The sequence below is a fragment of the Kwoniella shandongensis genome, chromosome 7 (assembly GCF_008629635.2).
Source record: "Kwoniella shandongensis chromosome 7, complete sequence".
Classification (NCBI taxonomy): domain Eukaryota; kingdom Fungi; phylum Basidiomycota; class Tremellomycetes; order Tremellales; family Cryptococcaceae; genus Kwoniella; species Kwoniella shandongensis.
Genome location: NC_089293.1, coordinates 570,899 through 589,139, shown reverse-complemented (window position 1 = coordinate 589,139; position 18,241 = coordinate 570,899). Strand labels below are relative to the sequence as shown.

At 50.2% G+C, this 18,241-nt stretch overlaps 6 protein-coding genes across 6 annotated transcripts; 2 read left to right on the top strand and 4 right to left on the bottom strand.

Annotated features, from left to right (window-relative positions):
• Positions 1–45: 45 nt before the first annotated feature.
• CI109_104089 (uncharacterized protein) lies at positions 46–3,100 on the bottom strand (the record flags this gene model as incomplete). Its single annotated transcript, XM_032005182.1, has 3 exons — positions 46–2,093; positions 2,153–2,755; positions 2,839–3,100. The coding sequence occupies 3 exons, from the start codon at positions 3,098–3,100 to the stop codon at positions 46–48; spliced, it is 2,913 nt and encodes a 970-aa protein (XP_031860416.1).
• A 679-nt stretch (positions 3,101–3,779) lies between these two features.
• On the top strand, positions 3,780–4,205 carry CI109_104088 (uncharacterized protein; the record flags this gene model as incomplete). Its single annotated transcript, XM_065967418.1, has 2 exons — positions 3,780–3,865; positions 4,088–4,205. The coding sequence occupies 2 exons, from the start codon at positions 3,780–3,782 to the stop codon at positions 4,203–4,205; spliced, it is 204 nt and encodes a 67-aa protein (XP_065823490.1).
• A 506-nt stretch (positions 4,206–4,711) lies between these two features.
• CI109_104087 (uncharacterized protein) lies at positions 4,712–8,141 on the bottom strand (the record flags this gene model as incomplete). The annotated part of the gene is made up of 12 exons (XM_032005183.1): positions 4,712–4,732; positions 4,795–5,819; positions 5,875–5,953; positions 6,003–6,084; positions 6,143–6,212; positions 6,265–6,330; positions 6,392–6,551; positions 6,605–6,703; positions 6,770–6,785; positions 6,846–6,887; positions 7,044–7,283; positions 7,429–8,141. The coding sequence occupies 12 exons, from the start codon at positions 8,139–8,141 to the stop codon at positions 4,712–4,714; spliced, it is 2,613 nt and encodes an 870-aa protein (XP_031860417.1).
• A 1,018-nt stretch (positions 8,142–9,159) lies between these two features.
• On the bottom strand, positions 9,160–10,643 carry CI109_104086 (uncharacterized protein; the record flags this gene model as incomplete). The annotated part of the gene is made up of 7 exons (XM_032005184.1): positions 9,160–9,486; positions 9,544–9,656; positions 9,728–9,953; positions 10,014–10,077; positions 10,136–10,157; positions 10,231–10,296; positions 10,538–10,643. The coding sequence occupies 7 exons, from the start codon at positions 10,641–10,643 to the stop codon at positions 9,160–9,162; spliced, it is 924 nt and encodes a 307-aa protein (XP_031860418.1).
• Positions 10,644–12,010: 1,367 nt separating this feature from the next.
• Positions 12,011–13,949, top strand: CI109_104085 (uncharacterized protein; the record flags this gene model as incomplete). Its single annotated transcript, XM_065967417.1, has 12 exons — positions 12,011–12,086; positions 12,169–12,227; positions 12,306–12,376; positions 12,480–12,534; positions 12,606–12,722; positions 12,807–12,975; positions 13,079–13,155; positions 13,210–13,253; positions 13,325–13,405; positions 13,475–13,525; positions 13,592–13,668; positions 13,741–13,949. The coding sequence occupies 12 exons, from the start codon at positions 12,011–12,013 to the stop codon at positions 13,947–13,949; spliced, it is 1,086 nt and encodes a 361-aa protein (XP_065823489.1).
• Positions 13,950–14,539: 590 nt separating this feature from the next.
• On the bottom strand, positions 14,540–16,300 carry CI109_104084 (uncharacterized protein; the record flags this gene model as incomplete). Its single annotated transcript, XM_032005186.2, has 2 exons — positions 14,540–15,835; positions 15,935–16,300. 2 exons carry the CDS (start codon positions 16,298–16,300, stop codon positions 14,540–14,542), a joined length of 1,662 nt encoding a protein of 553 aa, XP_031860420.2.
• Between the last annotated feature and the right edge of the window lie 1,941 nt (positions 16,301–18,241).

The window sequence follows — 18,241 nt, the reverse complement described above, 5'->3', positions numbered from 1 at the left end:
TGACAAAACACAAACGACCAGACAACAACAACAACACTACCAAGGCTACGGTGTCCCACCACCCTGATTCTGAGAAGGACTACCTCCAGTGGTCTTTCTCAACGAGAAGAATCGGAATGGTTTCCTCTCTGAACCAGAGCTAGAACCGAGTCCAACACCTTCGTGGTCTTCATCGTTGCCATCTTCCATTCGAGATCGACTCGATGAACCAATGATAGATTTCAGAGCCGTCGTACTCGTCGATCTAGGCCATCCTGAACTCATATCCTCCTCACCACCGGTACCGGTCGAAGTTGACGAGTTCGCTCCAGCCCATCGCTTCGAGAACGGAGCCCATTTTGCAGCGGCGAGCACTTTCTTCTCGCTGCTTGTGGGTGCGAAAGGTGAGTTTTCGTAACCGGGAAGATGGTTCAGGGAATCGTTCGAAGTGGTAGGATGCATGAAGCCAAAGGTCGAAGGGATGTTGTCAGACGACAGAGTACCGGAAAACCAACGTCTCGATCCAGGTAGAGCTGGCAGTCCGGGGATAGCAGGTGGTGTCGTAGCGCTCGCATTGGTACCGTTGAGGTTTCCAGACGAAGCTGAAGGCGAGGAAGTCGAAGGTGGGAGAAGTCGTCCCGTCGTCGTTCCACTGAGTCGTTTGTGTCGTTGCAAAGGCTGCTGCGCGGATATTGCTCTAGGGTCCGCGATCGGTGAGATCCAGACATCCTCGTCATCTTCGCCTGATTCGCTGCCAGAGTCAACATCACCTTGTTCTCCTTGATCGGCCGCATCACCCAAAACAAGGCTAAGCGGCTCCTCAAACGAACTTGGCAGATCTTCCTCGCCACCAACCGAAGGAGTTTGATCACCTTCTAGTGAGCGGAACAGACCCTGTGGAAGCAGGTTGGCACTGAACGAGGAAGAGATGCCGCCGTTTGGAGACCCAGGATCGTGGCCGTAGATATCCGATTCCGAATCGCTTTGAGGTTGAGGGGATGATGATCGCTTGTTTGCTGCAGATCCCGCCGCGCCCGGGCCAAAATCTTCGAATCCAGAGAAATCCGTCGTCCGTCTCAACTCGCCCAGATCGCGAGTGGATCCAGAGTTGTTGTTCTGTTTTGACAGATGTCCGAAGCCTGTACCGGTAGTCGAAGAGGCGTTCGTTGGTCGAGCAGTGTATTCGTAACCCAAATGAGGCATGCCAGCCTCTGCCATATACGCTGCAGCTTGACTGGCCCATTGATTGTTACCGCCATGAGCATGTTGATACCCATGCAGGTAACCTTCCTGAGCAGCCGCTTCGTACGCTGCTGCCATCATCATCATCTCCTCTTCGGGTCCCATCTTCTTTGCCGCTTCGCCGGCTTCAATCACCGCCTTGAGTCTCTCCTCCGCTTCCTTGACCTGATTTACCAGCTCGTCGTTCCTCGCTTCCAGAGCCGTGATCTCCCCATCCACACCATCCAGCTCCCGTTTTCTTACTTCCACTTCTTCCCTAGTTTCCACAACATGCTTTGCTCCTTCTTCTTGTAATACTCGTACACTCTTCTCACTATTTTCCATGTTTCCCTTTAATTCCCGAACTTCAGTCTCCGCAGCAACAATTTTGGCTTCCAAGCCATCCCGTACACCTTCCACTGATTTCAGCTTCTTCTCCGCTTCACGACGAGCGGCCTCAGCTTGTCGTTTCTGCTCCTCCAAACTTTTCGTCCGAGACTTGAGTTCTTGTCTCTCCGCGTCGTCCTCCTTTCGACGTGTTCGTAGCTCGTCGAGATTGGTTTGAAGGTGAGCATGAGCGTCGTGAACTGACTGTTCGTGCGAAGTGAGCTGATTTTGCAGTTCAGTCAACACGCTTTGCGCCGTGGCTAGCTCGGCTTTCAGAGCTATGAGCACGGGTGAAGCAGCCGTTTCTGGCGTATCGGGCGCTGTGGTATTGGTCGGAGCGGATATGAGATTGACTAATGACGGTCGGCGAGATTCAGGCGAAAGAGGTCCGGCAGGAAGAATGGCGGGGTGCGAATGTAGAGGCAAGGTATCGGTTAGGTTGGTAGCGGAGTCGGATTTGCGTAGATGCTTGGACGAAGGCAGGGCATGAGACAAAGCGGATTTACCTGTAAATGAAGGTTAGCTTGTACGGGTCAAAGGGAGAATCGGAATGAGATCAACTCACCATTCGGAGTGGACTCCTCCTTGCTCTGAATAGCCCTCATCTCCAGCACTCCAGCCTTGTCCAGCGCTGAACCCTTCTTCCTCCCTTTCTCTCTCTCAGCTCTCGTCACAGTTCTCCATATCCATTCCACCGACTGCGGCACCAATCCAATCAGAGTCCAGTGACCCATGAAACCGAACCAGACAACATGCCGTTCTCTTATCAGAGGGGCATGTTTACCTTTCGGAACGGGATCTGAGAGAAAGATAGGCGGTGAGAGAGGGGAAGTGATGGTGATTGAGCAGACGATGAAAGATCGATATAGCAGAGTCGGAGTACGAAGGGAGATGGCGACATGGTTGGCGAAACGGAATGGAGCGACAGTATGCGTGGGAGTCTCCGCACCACCAGATGGATGTGAACCTGATCCTCGACGGTCGGGAGTTGCCACCGCGAGATGATTTGACACCGACGGAGCAGTCGAAGGGAGATGAGCTTGATCGTCGGGCACACCGGCGGTCTCGTCATCTTTCTCTGAACGTCGGATGTCGGCCAAATGTCTTCTGAAGGAAAGCTCGGTGAGATGTGCTCGGAAGGACGACTCGCTGGGGTTGGTGATCACGGCTGTTCAAGAAAAGGTTAGTGTATGTCGCTTCACTGAATGGAGTAGCCCATTCCCACGGAACCTCAGATGACGGATAGCTCACCAACAAGTACCATTACCATGATCACTGCCAACCAGAAGAAGATGTTCTTCCAATCCATCACACTGTATCCGTGTCCATGTCCGTGTCCGTGTCCGTATCCATGATTACCAAAACCGAATAATCCACCCCAACCCCATCCCGATGACCAGACGTCACCAAGGACCGATTCCCCTTCCATTGTGATAGTAGGTTCTTGTCCTTGAACGCCGGCAAGAGAATAGATTGCGTCCCTCGATCGGTTTAGTATCGATCTGAGGGACATGGTCGGGAGGTCAATTAATACAGAAGATGGAGGAAGGACGATGTCGTGGTCATCTGTTTAACGCGTTTGTATTTTTTAGTTTCGCTGTTCCTTTTTGTTGCCGTTATACGAGAATTAACCGAGGGATGGAGAAGGTGAGGAGATCCTTCGATACACCGGGAAGTTGATACCTGGAAGAATGAATGTGGTAGTAGTGATGAGATGTAGTAAACAGTGAGGAGTGAGACTGGTTAATTTACAGCCAACTAAGTATAGCAAGTATAGCAAAGTATATCGAAGAGAGTGAGAGTTGTGAGTGTAAGAGGTGAGTAGTGACACTAGTTCAGGTTCAAACTCTGTTCATTAACAACTGCTTCCTCGTCCTATCAAGATATGCCACACTCCTTTTATCGCCGTATAATCCCGATCCTCCTTGATTAGCAGCATTAGCAGTGAGCAGCAGTCTACCTATCCTCGAGCGAGTATTATGCGTTTGTTGCTGTTATGCTGTTCATTCAGTCACATCTAATCAGCAATCAGCAATCACAAGCGCATCGACCGACTACTCGCCTTATTCAAAATCTATACAACACCGCTAGCTTCGACTCATCCCCTCCATTCGAACCTCTTTCACAACGTAGGTCGAATACACCACAACCCCAACCTAGCGCTCAAAGCTTACCCTTCCCCTCCCTTCCAGATGCCCGGCCCTTTATATCGTGATCCTTGGGCTGCCCGAGAAGCATGGCGTAAATCTCCCATTTTCAGCAACCGAGCAATGTTCAGGTGGGTGTGGTCTCTTCTTCAAGTCAAGATTCTCTATCTTCTATCCCGTCCTCGCCTCTTACGCTTGTAACATCTCTCGTCACCGTCTTATCACAAACCCTCACTATCTACTTTACGTTGTCCACAACTTCCTGCAATCATGCCTTGGCTCTTACCTCAACCACCATCGACTGGACCTTCATCGCTGACGTTGAATCACCTCCTACTCTATCACGCTCGCAGAAACATGTTCCCAGGACTCGGAACAGCCATCGTCGCATTTACCGCCTACGTGATCTACGACGACTATTTCGCCTCAAAATCAACATCACACGGACACGCAAAGGAGGAACATCACTAGAGGAGAGAAGGAGTCAAGGTACAGGCACAGACAGCATTTGGATTTCGACAGACGATGTAATATTATGACATGACACACATATGGACATGTCTTGATGATACAGGGGGTGTTGATTGGGTTAGACTATCGTCTGATCGCTTGTCGGAGAGGGATCGTTCGTTAAACCTATACGAAGGTTGGGACTGGGAAACAAGTCTCATGTGGAAGCAGTTTAGAATTCGACAAGGTGGATACGGAGAGAATGACGAGATTTCGTCAAAGCGAATGACAATACTGACATGGGGATTCTGGGTTTTGACCCGAAATATTGACAGTTTGATTTGCATCCAGGAAGGAACTAAGTCACGTCGATCAATATGACTCGAAGATCCCGCTATGAACACTGATTGATGCATATGCTAGATGCTACGAGAGAATACCAAACCATACAATTTCTAGGATTGCACACACAAAGTAACACAAGAAGCACATCCCTTCCGCTCAAACATACGCTTTCTGCTCGTGACCTACTCGAAATCCTTCGGCACCTAACAATAACATGTTCATCAGCACTGGGGAACTCAAGCGAAGCTGACCACATGACACTCACGGCACTGGGTGGCGCATCACTCGGTGACACCGTCATTGGAGGCACTTCTTCCCCTTCATCCTCTTCATCCTTCGCAATTCTCGTGTCACCTTTGAAATCCGCCATGCTCAACTGTCTTATCAGAAGACCCATACCGCCTGATTGACTAGGCGCTCTACTTCTCCTGCCGGTACCGTTGACAGCTTGACTCCAATGACCACTTGACCGTCGACTTTCTCGGCCTTCTCTACCCCCTTCCATCGGTGACGACTTCGCTTCCGGGCCTGTAGCAGTGGCAGGAGCAGGGGCGTTGGTCGTCGTCGTAGCTGGGGCGAGGGGTGTCATACCCGCACCAAACGGAGAAAAGAGGAAAGAATTAGGTCGACGACCTGTTGCGGATGACGACATTGACATCGACATCCCTGAAGTACGTCGAGATAAACGACCGGAACCACCGAATGGATTACCGAACGAGTCCTCCGACAAAGCGGTGTAAGGAGAAGCAGGCGAGGCATCGCGAGTAAGAGAGCCTTTAGTCCCTGCAGATCGAGGTCCAGATGAAGCTGGAATCGCTTGAGCTTTTGACGGTGACTGACCACTCGGTGATCGAAGGGGAATGACACTGTTCGTAGGGGACAAGCTCGGATCGTGAATGACTGCTCGAAGCTGAGATGGTGAAGTCGATGTCGGCGCCGGCACCGGCAGGTCTTGTCCCAGCAGATCTCCATCCGGCATAGGACTCTCAAATGTGATCGTGTCGTCGAGCTCCTGTCCGGAATCCCACTCGCCCTCGTCCTCGTCATAATCTTCGGGATCTACCGCTCGGACCTCGTCTCGATATTCTGCAATCTCCCTCGTTATCGCCTCCTTCAACTCCTCGATTGTAGTCAAAGATTCCACTTGCTCCCACTTTCCGAAGATCTCTGGGCAAGAGGGCTCATCTGACTCGTCGTGGTATGCTGCGAGGTATGGATGGGACAATGCGGCGATAACATCGATTCTCACGGCAGGGTCGAACGTAAGCAGTTTCGACAACAAATCAACGGCTGACAACAACGTATTAGTGACTGGATCCTAAATTGCCTGGGTAATACTACTCACCCTCCGGATCAGCGTCTGGGAACAGATCCGAATATTCCTGCTTCTCGTAATGAGGTAACGTCTTGATGTATGCGCAGGCCTAAGATCTCGAGTTAGAGAAGCCTGAAGAGCTCATTTCGCTGACGTACCTTCTCGCTCCCAACCTTGGCCAACGTTTCATCGTCCGGCGTCCCTAAAGTTTCGAGTATAAGGTTCAACTGGTCGACGTAGCTACGAAGCAAATCACGTCAGCGGGAATCCAGTGCTATTCTAAGCGACTGAGACTCACTCTTTCCCCTTGAATATTGGTTTCCCGCCCAACAGTTCAGCCAATATACAGCCTATTGACCAGACGTCGACTGCAGAACAAGATCAGCGATACGATCGTACGCTGCGGCTAGTCTGACTCACTGGCAGTAGTATACCGTCGATTTGACAACATCACTTCGGGTGCTCTGTACCATCGAGTAGCCACGTCTGTGCGCACGGTAATAAAAGCGTAAGCAAACCTTCTCCTGATCAGTCCATCTGGACTTACACTCGGTCAACTTCATCTCGTCATTTTGGTCCATCTCTCCCGTCACTGGTCTGAAGCCTCTTGCCAATCCGAAGTCGCAGATCTTGAGTTCACAATCTGAGTTGACGAGCAGATTTCCCGGCTTCAGATCGCGATGTATAACGTTTGCTGTGTGTATGTACTGCGACGCGCATCAATATGAGGGGATGTGGCGTTGAGATAGAAGCGACTCACCTTCATGCCTCTCAATAGCTGATAGAGGAAGTACTGGATATGCGAATTGCTGAGTGCTTGTCCTGAACGAACTATTTGGTGAAGATCCGCTTCCATAGGCTGTAGCAAACGGTGACCGCTGTTAGCTTCTATGCTGATAAACAGTGGTCGTCGCTTGGCACCAACCTCCATGTAGAGATAACTGTCACGGCAGAAGCTCGGTTCAGCTCACAGACATAAGCCGTGTCGGAGGGAGACTCACATTTCATTATATCCTTCCCATACGTTGTCCAGGTCGATGAGCCTATTTGGGACGCATGCCGTCAGTGTCGTCCTCGTAACCAGCACCCCGCTGCGACTTCATTTCTCCCGTCTCCTAGATCTTCCATCATCCAGAACCAATCCTAGCAACCTCTCGGGGCACCGTCAAGTCTCTCATCCATAAAGTCTTCACACTCACCCTGTCAGATTCTCATGTCCTCCAAAATGTCTCAACAGCGTAATCTCCCTCAAAGCTCGTCTCGCCAGGATGACTTTATCAAACACCCTCGTTATACATTTCACAGCTACCGGTTCGCCAGAGAAGGTATCATGGACATTAATAACAAGTCCGTATGCGCCTTGCCCCAGGGGTCGAATGAGACGCCAACGTGTTGGGAGGTGGAAGAGACGGTTGAGAGTGTGAATGGTTTGATAGTCCCTATGACAATGCAGCATCTGACGTTAATGACGAAGCAGACACCTTTTCAGAAAAAGAGAGACAGGCTGATAGCTAGATGTCGTCGCTCTCATTCCACAGTAGAGGACAGGGGGCATCGTCATGCTGAAGAGGCGAAGCGACTCACCTCGCTTTTAACGACTTTTCAGATAATGGATGATCTTCTTCCTCCTCCATCATCTTCGCCAGTCCAATGGCCGAAGCAGAAGGTACACCATCCAACCCTCTCTTTGCAGCTGCTGCCATCTTGCTTGCTCCCGTCTGAGGCGTCTGTACGACACTTGTCTGACCGACAGCAGAGGAGGAGTTATGGTGTGTTGTAGGGGTGTGTGGATACGTCGCATTCGCTGGTGGTATACTTGGTCCTGCGGAAGATGACGAAGATGAAGATGAAGCGATTGGATGAGTGGCTGATAATAACCCATTTACACTGGTTGTTGAACTTGTCGTACTTCTCCCACCCCCACCACCGCCTTCTACAGCACCTGGCTTTTGTAAAGGATGTTGAGATGTGGATACAGGTATAGCCGTCGAACTGGTAGGTGTGACCAGTCTTCCTCGACTACTAGATCCGTTTGAGCTGCCAGCCGTTGATAGTCCAGGTCCTGTCGTCAACAAAGCAGTAGAAGAGGAAGGAGCACTTGGAGCACGATGGACGAGCGGTGGGACCGACATATTCCGTTGAGCGTTTACTGGTACCGCCGGTGAGGAATGAGGAGCATTGACATGTTGCGGTCGGGGTGGTTGAGAGCGTGGAATGAGTGGTCTGGAAGGAGGTGGTGGTGTAAGAGGTGCGTGGAGGGAAGTGGCGGGCGACGTTGAGATTTCAGGAGATGACATGGTGGGGTCAGGGGGTGAAGGGGGGTGGAGTGATAGAGGTTGATGTTACTGATCTCGGAGATGGGCTTTGCCACCTATCTCCTCCTCGTGAAAGAGGATAGATGGGCTGTTGAGACGTGTGAACAGGTCGTGTACTGATACAGTATTAGATTAGGCGTGTATTACCGTCCAGATGTCGATAGATTCCGTTGAGTTGAGATTGTGCAGATTAGAAAGACAGGTACGTAACGTGGGCTGAGCGGGATGGTCGTTCTTTCGGTTCGTAGGGTATCTTCGCAGATCTGGGTTATGTACGCCTCAATGCGGGAGTAGTATATGTTGGGGAGTTACCGCCGGCTCTTCGCTGATTTGAGAAAGAGACGGGAGTGTAGGGCAAAAGTTGTTGTGTACGAAAAAACGAAAAATGAGAAACGTTAACGACGATCACCTGCTCGACAGCTGGAACTCTCTCCACTTGGACTTCAGGGTAAACAAATCGGCTTCTCCAATTATTGTAACAACGGGATCTCAACGACCGACACACCAAAGAAACGTGCTTTACTGCGACAAGGTGCTCCACCGAATGCATCATGCTCTGCTCAGACCTCAGCAAGAGCTGCCATTATCCCAGACCTAAGCATAGCTGACTCCCAAGCTCGTTGTTTTGGGGAAACGTTCTGCCAATCATCGGTTATACTCCCGTCAAACTCTACCGGTACTACCGTAAAAAAACGAACAATCACATCTCGTCCGTAGGGTATATATCAGATTCTACAACGGACACCTATTACCAGGGATATATTGGGATTGCAGCTACCTATTCAAGTTGTATTCTTCTTCTCTTCCTCTTAATTTTCGTAGATCCGTATAAACATCTGTACCGTTTCGCAAAAGATGCCATTGCGGGGCAGAACCTGACGCTGTCGCCATCAATTGTTATGATCCCCCACACCCCACATTTGCACTGCCGAGACACCTCTGCTCATCTTCCACTACTCTCCAGGGGCCCCTCCGCCTCAAACCCTCTCCCACACCCCACCTAGAACTCGTGATCCCAATTGGGATCACCGTTACCCCTTCCAGACTTGGCAGGAACAGCTGAACCATTGACAGCGCCTGTTTGTCTCCCTCCACCAGCACCGAACGAGTCTCGACTTCCATTCGCGTTGCCGTTGGCGTAGTTGAACTCCGTATTGTTGGACCATTCATGACCCTTCTTGGCCGAAGACTTGTTCTTTTTCGAACTTCGTCGTTTGGATCCGTAATCTTTGCCCCATTCAGGTACATCTTCATCGGTAGCTGCAGCGGGAGGATAAGTGTTCCCTGAGCTATTGGATGAGACAGTGTTGGATCGTTGTGCGGCTCGCTAGGTGATTGTTATGTATCAGCACAGGCAAACTGTTCGATAGCACGCCACACTCACCTGCCATCGATCACCTCCGGTCGCTGCACCGCCATTGCGCTTGGATCTCCCATCTCCAACCGTGCCCTCAAAGTTTGCGGGGTAGTGCCATTTCTGTTGGTTGGGAGCTTGATCTGAGAGGAAAGCAGGAGAATCAATCAGTCCCAGTAATCATGAACTGAACAAATATAACATGACCACTCACCCTCGTTGTAGAACTCCTCATCTTGACGTGTCCACAGACCCTCATTCCTCCTCCTCTCAACTTCCGCCGGATCCTCTGCGATCGAAGGGTTATAGTTGTCTCCTTCCTCTCCTTCCTCCAAAGGTTGGTCGGCAAGGGTCGAATGGGCGTTTCGTTCGTCGAATCGTTTTGACCACTGACTCTTCTTGGCCTTTCGATCCCGATCCGAGTTGTCAACAAGTCCGTACTGTCAGAGACAAAGTCAGCCAATAATCATGATCGCGCAACCAGGGGAGAGAGAACATACTCTGATGGCCCATTTCGGTGTACGGGCTCTGTTCTGGTTGTTACGGATGTTCTGGATGTAGAAACTGCAGTGATCGCAATCAGCGGAGCCACGGATGACATTGACGCAGAAAGGACACTCACTTGTGGAAATGACAGGGGAAATCTGAAATAATCAGAACAAGCATGAGCTGCGCTCGCGTTCCTAGACCAGAGTGTAAGATGAAAGCTGCACTCACATCCACAAATACACAAAAACGTGTTGATGAAGAAATCCTTCCCTATACCAAATCGGACTGCTACGGCTATAGGAAGTGGTCCAGTCAGTACAGTGTGCTATCAGAAGCTGTGCGATGACCAGGGACTTGGTTCATTACGCTGAGACGTATAGGTCTGTGTTGATCGATGGATGGGTATTCGCCAAGATGAACGGCACAGCAGATGTCTCTCTCCATCTCTCCTCCATATGCATCGCATTTGGGAGTGCGTATCCTCCCTTCGCAAGCACCACACAATAACCAAAGCTGTTGAGGTCCGAACACTTACCAAGAGGCGGTAGCAGCATACCGAGAAGGAAGAGGACGACCTGAAAACCATGATGTTTCTTGGGAGCAAGGGAGATCTTCTTTGGTAGATGGTGATTGAGCGACATTGCGTGGACGTGCGTATCACCGAGAGGCGATGAGAGCGGCGATGCTTTGTGAGTGCTTCACCTTTGTCGGATATATCGACTGGTTGGGTATCTCTGGATACTACCCTGTTCAAAGCGAAGTATTGCAATGGAAGAAGATACGAGTTATTGGTTTCAACGCGATGTGATTTCAATGTCTCGGCCCGACCGGTAGAACAAAGGTACACTGGTTGTTGATGATGATGCTGATAATACGTGTGCGTTGGTCGAAGTTTCACCACCGCTTGGATCGCGGGCGAATCTGGCTTGGGACTTTCTATCGTTCAGCTTCCTTGACGCTGTGGTGGATGGAGGAGATGCAGCACTATGCAGTGTGGTGTTGCCGGACAGGAAGATTGTATTGATTGATGTTGACAAGGGACGTAGAGGAGTCGATGCCGTTGTTGCTCAGCTGCTGCTGCATCGATGCGACGTCGCAGATATCGTGCCGAAGACCGAAGGCGCACGCGGGATCACCCTAGGTAGGGGGCGTAGTTAGGCAAGCGAGATTATCAGATTGTTGATACCAGACAATAATGCCACATCACTGCGGTTGTTGCCAAGCAGGTACGAACCAACTATGAGATCTATAGTTGGGGCGTCGTTGGGTGGAGGTTGACCACGCACTGCATCTTTGAGAAAAAAAGGCATGTATGCTAATCATTTCCCGCGCTTCTTTCGTTACCTTTGCATAAAAGATAACGACGATCTTCTGTTCTGCTTGGCTAGATCTATTACAGCACATGTACAGAACGATCTTGGTCTTCCACAGCACAAGTTTACAGAAGGAACCGAATAACAGTACGAGTAGGATGTAAGATAGCTAACAAGGTTGGTTTGAATCCAGACTTTTTCCATGGAGATCAAAAAGATTGTCTTCCGAGTGGGATTGATTGATTGATTGTACTGACTGCAACTGACTGCCGTAAGCCCGAAGTACGCATATAGCTTCACCTGTGCAGATGAAAGGATTATATACCGCCTTCTCTCCTTTGATGAGAAGGGTAACTCTTCTCCCTCTTGCTTCGCTCTCATACTATCTTCACTTCCTGACCTACTCACCAAACACAGCCAGTGCTACACAGGATCAACACCAACGCTGAACTCGAACATATACCTCACATCACCTATAAATAGACATCAACATCGACATCATGTCAACGGTACCTCTCTCAAGCGGTCATTACGATATAACCCCTCTCCCAAACGGCCACTACGATATAGCTCCTACCTTGAGCACAGGCTACGAGATAGCCCCTCTTACAACCTCCTCCACTAACGGACCGGACGGCGGTTATTTCGCGAAAGGGTATCTACCAGGTGGAAGCAGCAATCAGCGCTTGACCAACATGGAGTCCAGGGAACCAGTCAAGAAGTCGCCCCATGCATTGCCAACAAAACTCGAAAAGATCTATATGGCGGTCGGTGAGTCTGGCTTAGCCTAGTACTCAAATTTGGTTGGGACGCAATCGCCGCCATGATCATCTCGGCTGATATGCTATCATAGCTGCACTTGAAGCCTTTATCATCTTCGTCATTGCATTCTCTGTCTTCGGTCTAGTTGAGGTATGTCTACCGTATGCAGACCCGCTCTAAGAGTACTGGGCCCTTTTCTCGGTGTGCTAACAGGTACAATTCCATTAGGCAAACGTCCAATCTCACGGAGCAAAAGTGAGGACTGTACCCGTGTATTTGGCCATCTTCATCCTGGCTCAGTGAGTGATTACTCTTGCCCTTATGACCCACCGACTGTGCTCGAGTACACGTTTTCGGTAAGTTAGGCGTTAACAAGGTACACATCTTGAATTTGCATCTCAGAATCTTCAATGTCATCTACGTCTTTGACGGTCTCCGCTCCCGAAACATCGTTCAAGTGAGTTCAGGAGCATGTATAGAGACAAGTCCCCTCAACGAATTTCGGTGCTAACGACAGAGGAACCTCAGCTGGCCCTTCATCTCTTCCTAAACTTTGGTCTCACGCTTTACGGTATCCTACAGATTCCGCAGACCAAAAACGCTTTGGAAGAAGACAACGAGCCAGGCGCATGCGGCAAGTATCCAGTGAGTGTGACTCTTCGTCCGACTTTTCCTTCTCTCGTATATCATTGGCAGCCCACTCATGTCAGTCTTGCACTCGACTCGCAGCGTTGTACGGGCCCAGACTCATTTTACAATCAGCTTGAAAAATTCATGATTGTCGCCCCTATTGTCTTTGGCGTGGCCAGTATCGCTTTTGCCGTAATGATCCGAAAGATGTATGTCCAATTCGGATGGGCAGAGTTCCACTTGGTAGGCGCATCGCCCGAAATGAAGAGTGAGTCCAGTCAGGCGACATGTCCTCTTCTCACATCGAGAACCTTTCGCGTGGGGCAGAAGTTTGCACTGCTGACGCCGTTGGCCTGCCCCCCTTTAAACAGAGATGCACCGCGAGTACCAGACCCTCGTCTCGCTCCTTAAGATGCTCATATTCTTCGCCATGGCTTTCTGTATTGCCGTGAGTTACTGATTCTTACCACGACAAACTAAAATCTGACAAAGACAATGACAGTATATCATCCTCATCACGGCTTGGAAGCCAAAGAAGGCGGAATTGTGAGCTTTCATAAATCCATCGTTAGTGACTACGACGGATGCCAAGCTGACGGGAACATCCATTTTGTTAGCATTATCACGATCATCGCGTTGCCTCTCCTGATCTTCAGCATATTCCTCTGTGGATGGGCACTCAAGGCGGAGAATAAGCCGTGAGCCCACTCTTGCACTCCTTTCTCGTATATCGTGCATTCCAACCGACGACATTGCCTCCTCGACAGCACAATGGGCTTCTGTCTCTTCCTCATGGTTGCCGGCATAGCGTATTTCATGTGAGCGAGTCCCCCTTGTGGTTCTACAGGGTCTAGCAGTATGCTCACGAGTTCATGAGCAAATAGCTACAAGCTCGCCTCGCTGTGGCTGCCAAAGACATCCACCCTGTACATCAACACTAAGATCACCATGGCCATCTTCTGTGAGTGGTTCGATTGATTCTCACATTCAGTGGAATCCTAATTCATGAATGTTTGTTCGTCCTCCAACATAGCCATCTTCGCCGTGATCATCCTCATTGTCACCTTTTTCGTAGGCTGCATCTGCATGTCGAACTTTGGTAAAGGACTCAAGGACGCCCACCGTAACCCTGAGAACAGGACGACGTTGTGGTCCATTCCTGCGAACTTTGTTCCGGGGGAGAAGAAGATGGAAGAAGGGAGAGAGGCAGAGGAGAGAGAGGCGAGGGTGACGATTGAGTGATTCTTCGGAATGCGTTCGTCTGCTTCACATCAAACTTGGAATCGTAGGTCTCGACGATGAGGACGGGTGTACGACAATGTCATTTTGCTGTATATAATGTCCAACAAATCTTTCATTTTTCATAGGAATGGATTGTAGGGAAAGGAGGGTACTTGCCAATATCAACAACAAGGGGTCGAGTCACCAAATACTGTTATTATTCTTCATCCTTTTTTTTCGCCAAGCCTGATGTATCATGTGCGTAGGACGTTGACTCATTGCAATGGCCAGGAGTGATACGCGACAGTGATGATAGTAGTGCAACATATACATGCTGCTTGGGAGACTCTCCGATCCGAATTTCTGCTCTACTTATAAAAAGGCCATGCAGTGATTAATTGATCCAAATATAACAAACTGGATTATGAGAAAAGGGAGAAACGGCCGCCGGGAGGTGGGGGTGTTCCGAATTTTTATGATGTAAGATACACACTAAACAAGATGATATGAACAGTTGTGAAAGGTACCACTACTCGTACTATACTCGACTATGTGACAAAGGGCAGAAAGGGAGGGGAAAAAATGCTCCGATTCGGTGGTATGGATTTCACCTACAGCTCCCAGGCTCTCCGTGCGCCATCTCCGCTCGGAGGTATTCCCCCACTTCCAGGAGGAGGAGGGAGGACGCCACCTCTCGCAGCAGAACCCATCCCTCCACTCCCATTCCCGTTCGAGTTTGCGTTTCGCCATTGTTCTTCATCGCTTGGCCGTCGATACGCTTCAGGTGGTGGAGGGTAATAGCCAGTCTGCGGAGGTAGGGCTTGAGCATGTGGATAATCGGGAGTGTTCATAGGGTATGTTGAGGATTGAGGAGTTCGATACGCTGCACTGGGAGATGATGATCTTCTTCCTCCAACGCCGACACCGCCTGCGCCGCCGTAAATCGAAGATGCGTTGGGTGGGGCACCTGGTCGTGAATATGGATACGCTGTTTGGGAAGGTCCAGGTCGGGAACCGGAAGGAGGTTGAGGTGGTGGATAGTACGATTGAGGAGGTAGTTGATTGTCATATCTTGGTTGTGGTGCATCAGCAGCGGCTGCTATGGACGAGAACCCCGGTAAGCCTTGACCTGGCATCGAGGGCACTGGGGTGACTGGGGTTGGAGGAGCGATCTGTGAGGTGCGTCGGGAAGGCGGTTGAGGCATATCGGGCGCGGCAGGGCGAGCAGGAATAGCCAAGAATGAGATGACGAGATAAATCCTTGATAGGGTAGCAGGTTGCCATAAGCTGGCACCCAGTCCACCACCGAGATGTAATCGTACGTTGAACGGGCTGAAACGTGTGTCGGAATGCAACACCCTCACGTTCTTGTTCGGGTATGGTTCCCTCATACCTTCGGCGGGGGAAAGAAGCTCGAGCTCACTCCGTTGTGTGATTGCGGCTTGTGTGACATCTGTTGATCGCAGGGGTCCCTCCACGTAAGGCACCGTCAAGAGTCGATTGCGCTCCATATCGATGAAATGTCGATCTTGTGGATGTATCCAATCCAGCAAATTGAGGTTGACAAACTCGTTAGGGTGATAGCCTATCAGAGGGTAACATGTGGGACTGGCGCGAAGGATTTTGAAATCGGTGGTCGTGAAAAGCGTGAATGGTTGAGTGGGTGGGACTGCGGGAGGGTAACCTTGCTCGCCTTCGAGTCGAGGTGCTGAGGGGATACCACGAACAATGGGTAGAGCCATCGGAGGCGGAGGAGCATCGACAGTCGTCATATAAGGCGCGTCGTATGCTGAAGGTCCTTTCCATTTTCCAACACCGCCAGAGTCTGCCGGGGCCGGTTGCTTCGCTCTATGATACGGTTCTCCGAGGGCCGGTTTTGGAACCTTTGGTCTGCCTCGCTTCTTGTGCTACATCAGGACCATTGTCAGCGATCAAGTTCACTATCGAAAATACTCCATAATTTTTATAGGGGAATGATTGTAGGAGGTATGATCAGCCGTACTCACAGGCACATCCTCACATAGATCCTCCTTTCCCATGTTGACACAACGCTTGCATGGCCTCGCGACATCACATGCCAAGTGCGCCCTTTTACACGGACCGCACGCCGCAGACACATTTGCTTTCCCTCCAATTCTCTTAGCCATTGATGCTGCATCTTGACCGGGCGAAGCTGTGTCGCGAGGTTCTGACACGGGTGTAGGTGATTTGTGCTCCATTTTTGCCGAGGAGCGAGGTTGTTGGGGGTATTGGGGGCAGGTATTCGTTTGTGTTGACGTTGATGGACCAGCTTCTCCTCCTAATATCGTTCTGGCTCCTGGGCCGTCAAATGCAGTATCTCGTGTTGAATATGACGTGGACGCGTAGTCCATGCTATCGCCGAGTCAAGGTGGCGTCGTAAGCAACGAAAGTGGTTGTGAGGAGTTGAAGGGTTGATCAGGATAGGATTGGGAGGTTTGGTTCACGACAGTGTTGACAGTCAGTTTAGCTCTAACCAAGTCGGGGATGGTCGGTACCCGAGGTTGTGGTGGATATTGAGTTGACTGTAGGTGTTTTCGATCAATCACTCCCTGAAGCTGTGTATTCCGAGCGGATGGTCAATGCTGGTAAAAGTGTAGGGACGAGCGTGATTGCTTGCTTCGGAGTAGCAACCTCGAAGCTGGTGTCGGCTTTGAAGGAGGGAGTGGGAGTCGGACTGGGTTGAAGCTCACTGTCTCTGTTTTTTCCCACGACAACTAGGCCGAGCTGATTCTACAGTCGGAGGAATGGGGAGATTGTTAAGATTTTGATGTGATGAAAGATGATGACCTTGAGTACCCTCGTAGAGCGGGATTAATTACGGATGTCGGTGGTTGTTGTTGATATAAACGTAGAACAGCAATAAGATTGGTAAACCTCCGTAGAGTGAGACCCGAATGCCAGCAACGTTCTATAATTAAATCCTTTTTATGCAGTAAGAGGGTCGGAGGAATTTCCGAATGATGGGACAAAGACGGCCAGGGGTGTCAAATGTGGGGCCAGCCAGAATTGTTGTGTGTGTATCTGAACGGGTTGCTACAGCCTTCAGCTGATGAGGAGGAAGCTGTATGTCGGGAGAGGCGTCGGAGGGAAGATAGGGGACACGCTTTTGGAGGTGAAACGGGTGGAAAGACGCGGAGAGGGACAGCTGATAGGTGGTCCGTGTGTGCGAATTGTATGTGATCGAAGAGGAATTGCTTCTGTTTGAAGACCGAGGCTCGAGCGAGTTGTTGATGAGGGTTGTTCCAAGTCCCAACTCCCCTTTTGATTCCAGATCTATTTATCCAGTATTTCTCCTGTGTGCTGTAATATTTGATTTCCTCCGAAGTTGTACTTGAACTACCAGGAACGCGATGCTGATCGAAATGTGGAATGGGTTATGGATCAACACGAAGAGCGAGCGAGGGGTTTGTCGGATACCGAAGGAGCGTGATTCATCAATCTTTTGGAGAGGTTCAAGACACGTCTTTTGTCTTTCGAGTCTCGGACGTTTGCTTTTAGGAGAATTAAATTCGGATGGATGGTTCTGGGGTGAGGTGAGACATGAGAAACACTACGAGTACAGACGCAGACAATGATGATGATGATGATGACGACGACCACGTACAAATCAGCAGCCAGCGGACAAATATTACAATAAGAGTAATGTATGTGTGGACGCATCGTTCGTCCCTTCCCATTTCCCTTCACCCTTACCCTTTACTTTTCCCCCTCCGCAGCCCGCAGCCCCGTGTCGTACCGTTAGGTACTGTCTCCCTGTATATACCCTGGATTATTATGTTGTCTCCCTGTACTTTCGGAGATTGAGTGGATCCGTCCTTTAGGGTAAACCAATATTTTCCTCCCGACCGAAATGGGTCTACAGGCATGCATGCACCAAACGTTCAGTAGTCTTCTCTGTACTCCTTCTGGGTTCTGCGCTATCTCGTCCTAAACGAGTGAGTTGTGGTCGTAACTTCTTCGAGTGTGCCTCTCTTTTTCCCACAGACCCGAAGAACCCGACTCAAGATTGTTTCCGGACCTGTCTTGTCCTATACGTGTGAACAATTGCAGACATCTTTCGCACGGTACATTAAACACTGTTTGTCTTGATGTCCGAGCCAATCCCCGAAGCGCTTAGTAATAGGTGTGTCACTAGATCTCTGTTCCGACGGAGATCAACAAGAATGATTTGAGCAATTAGTGATTGGGAGTATACGTCTTTCTGACGGAGTTCGGTCGCTTGACATGTTCTCGCCCCTGAATGAGAAGCGACGGACACGGCACAACCCTTCATTGCGTTGTGGTGAGTAAGT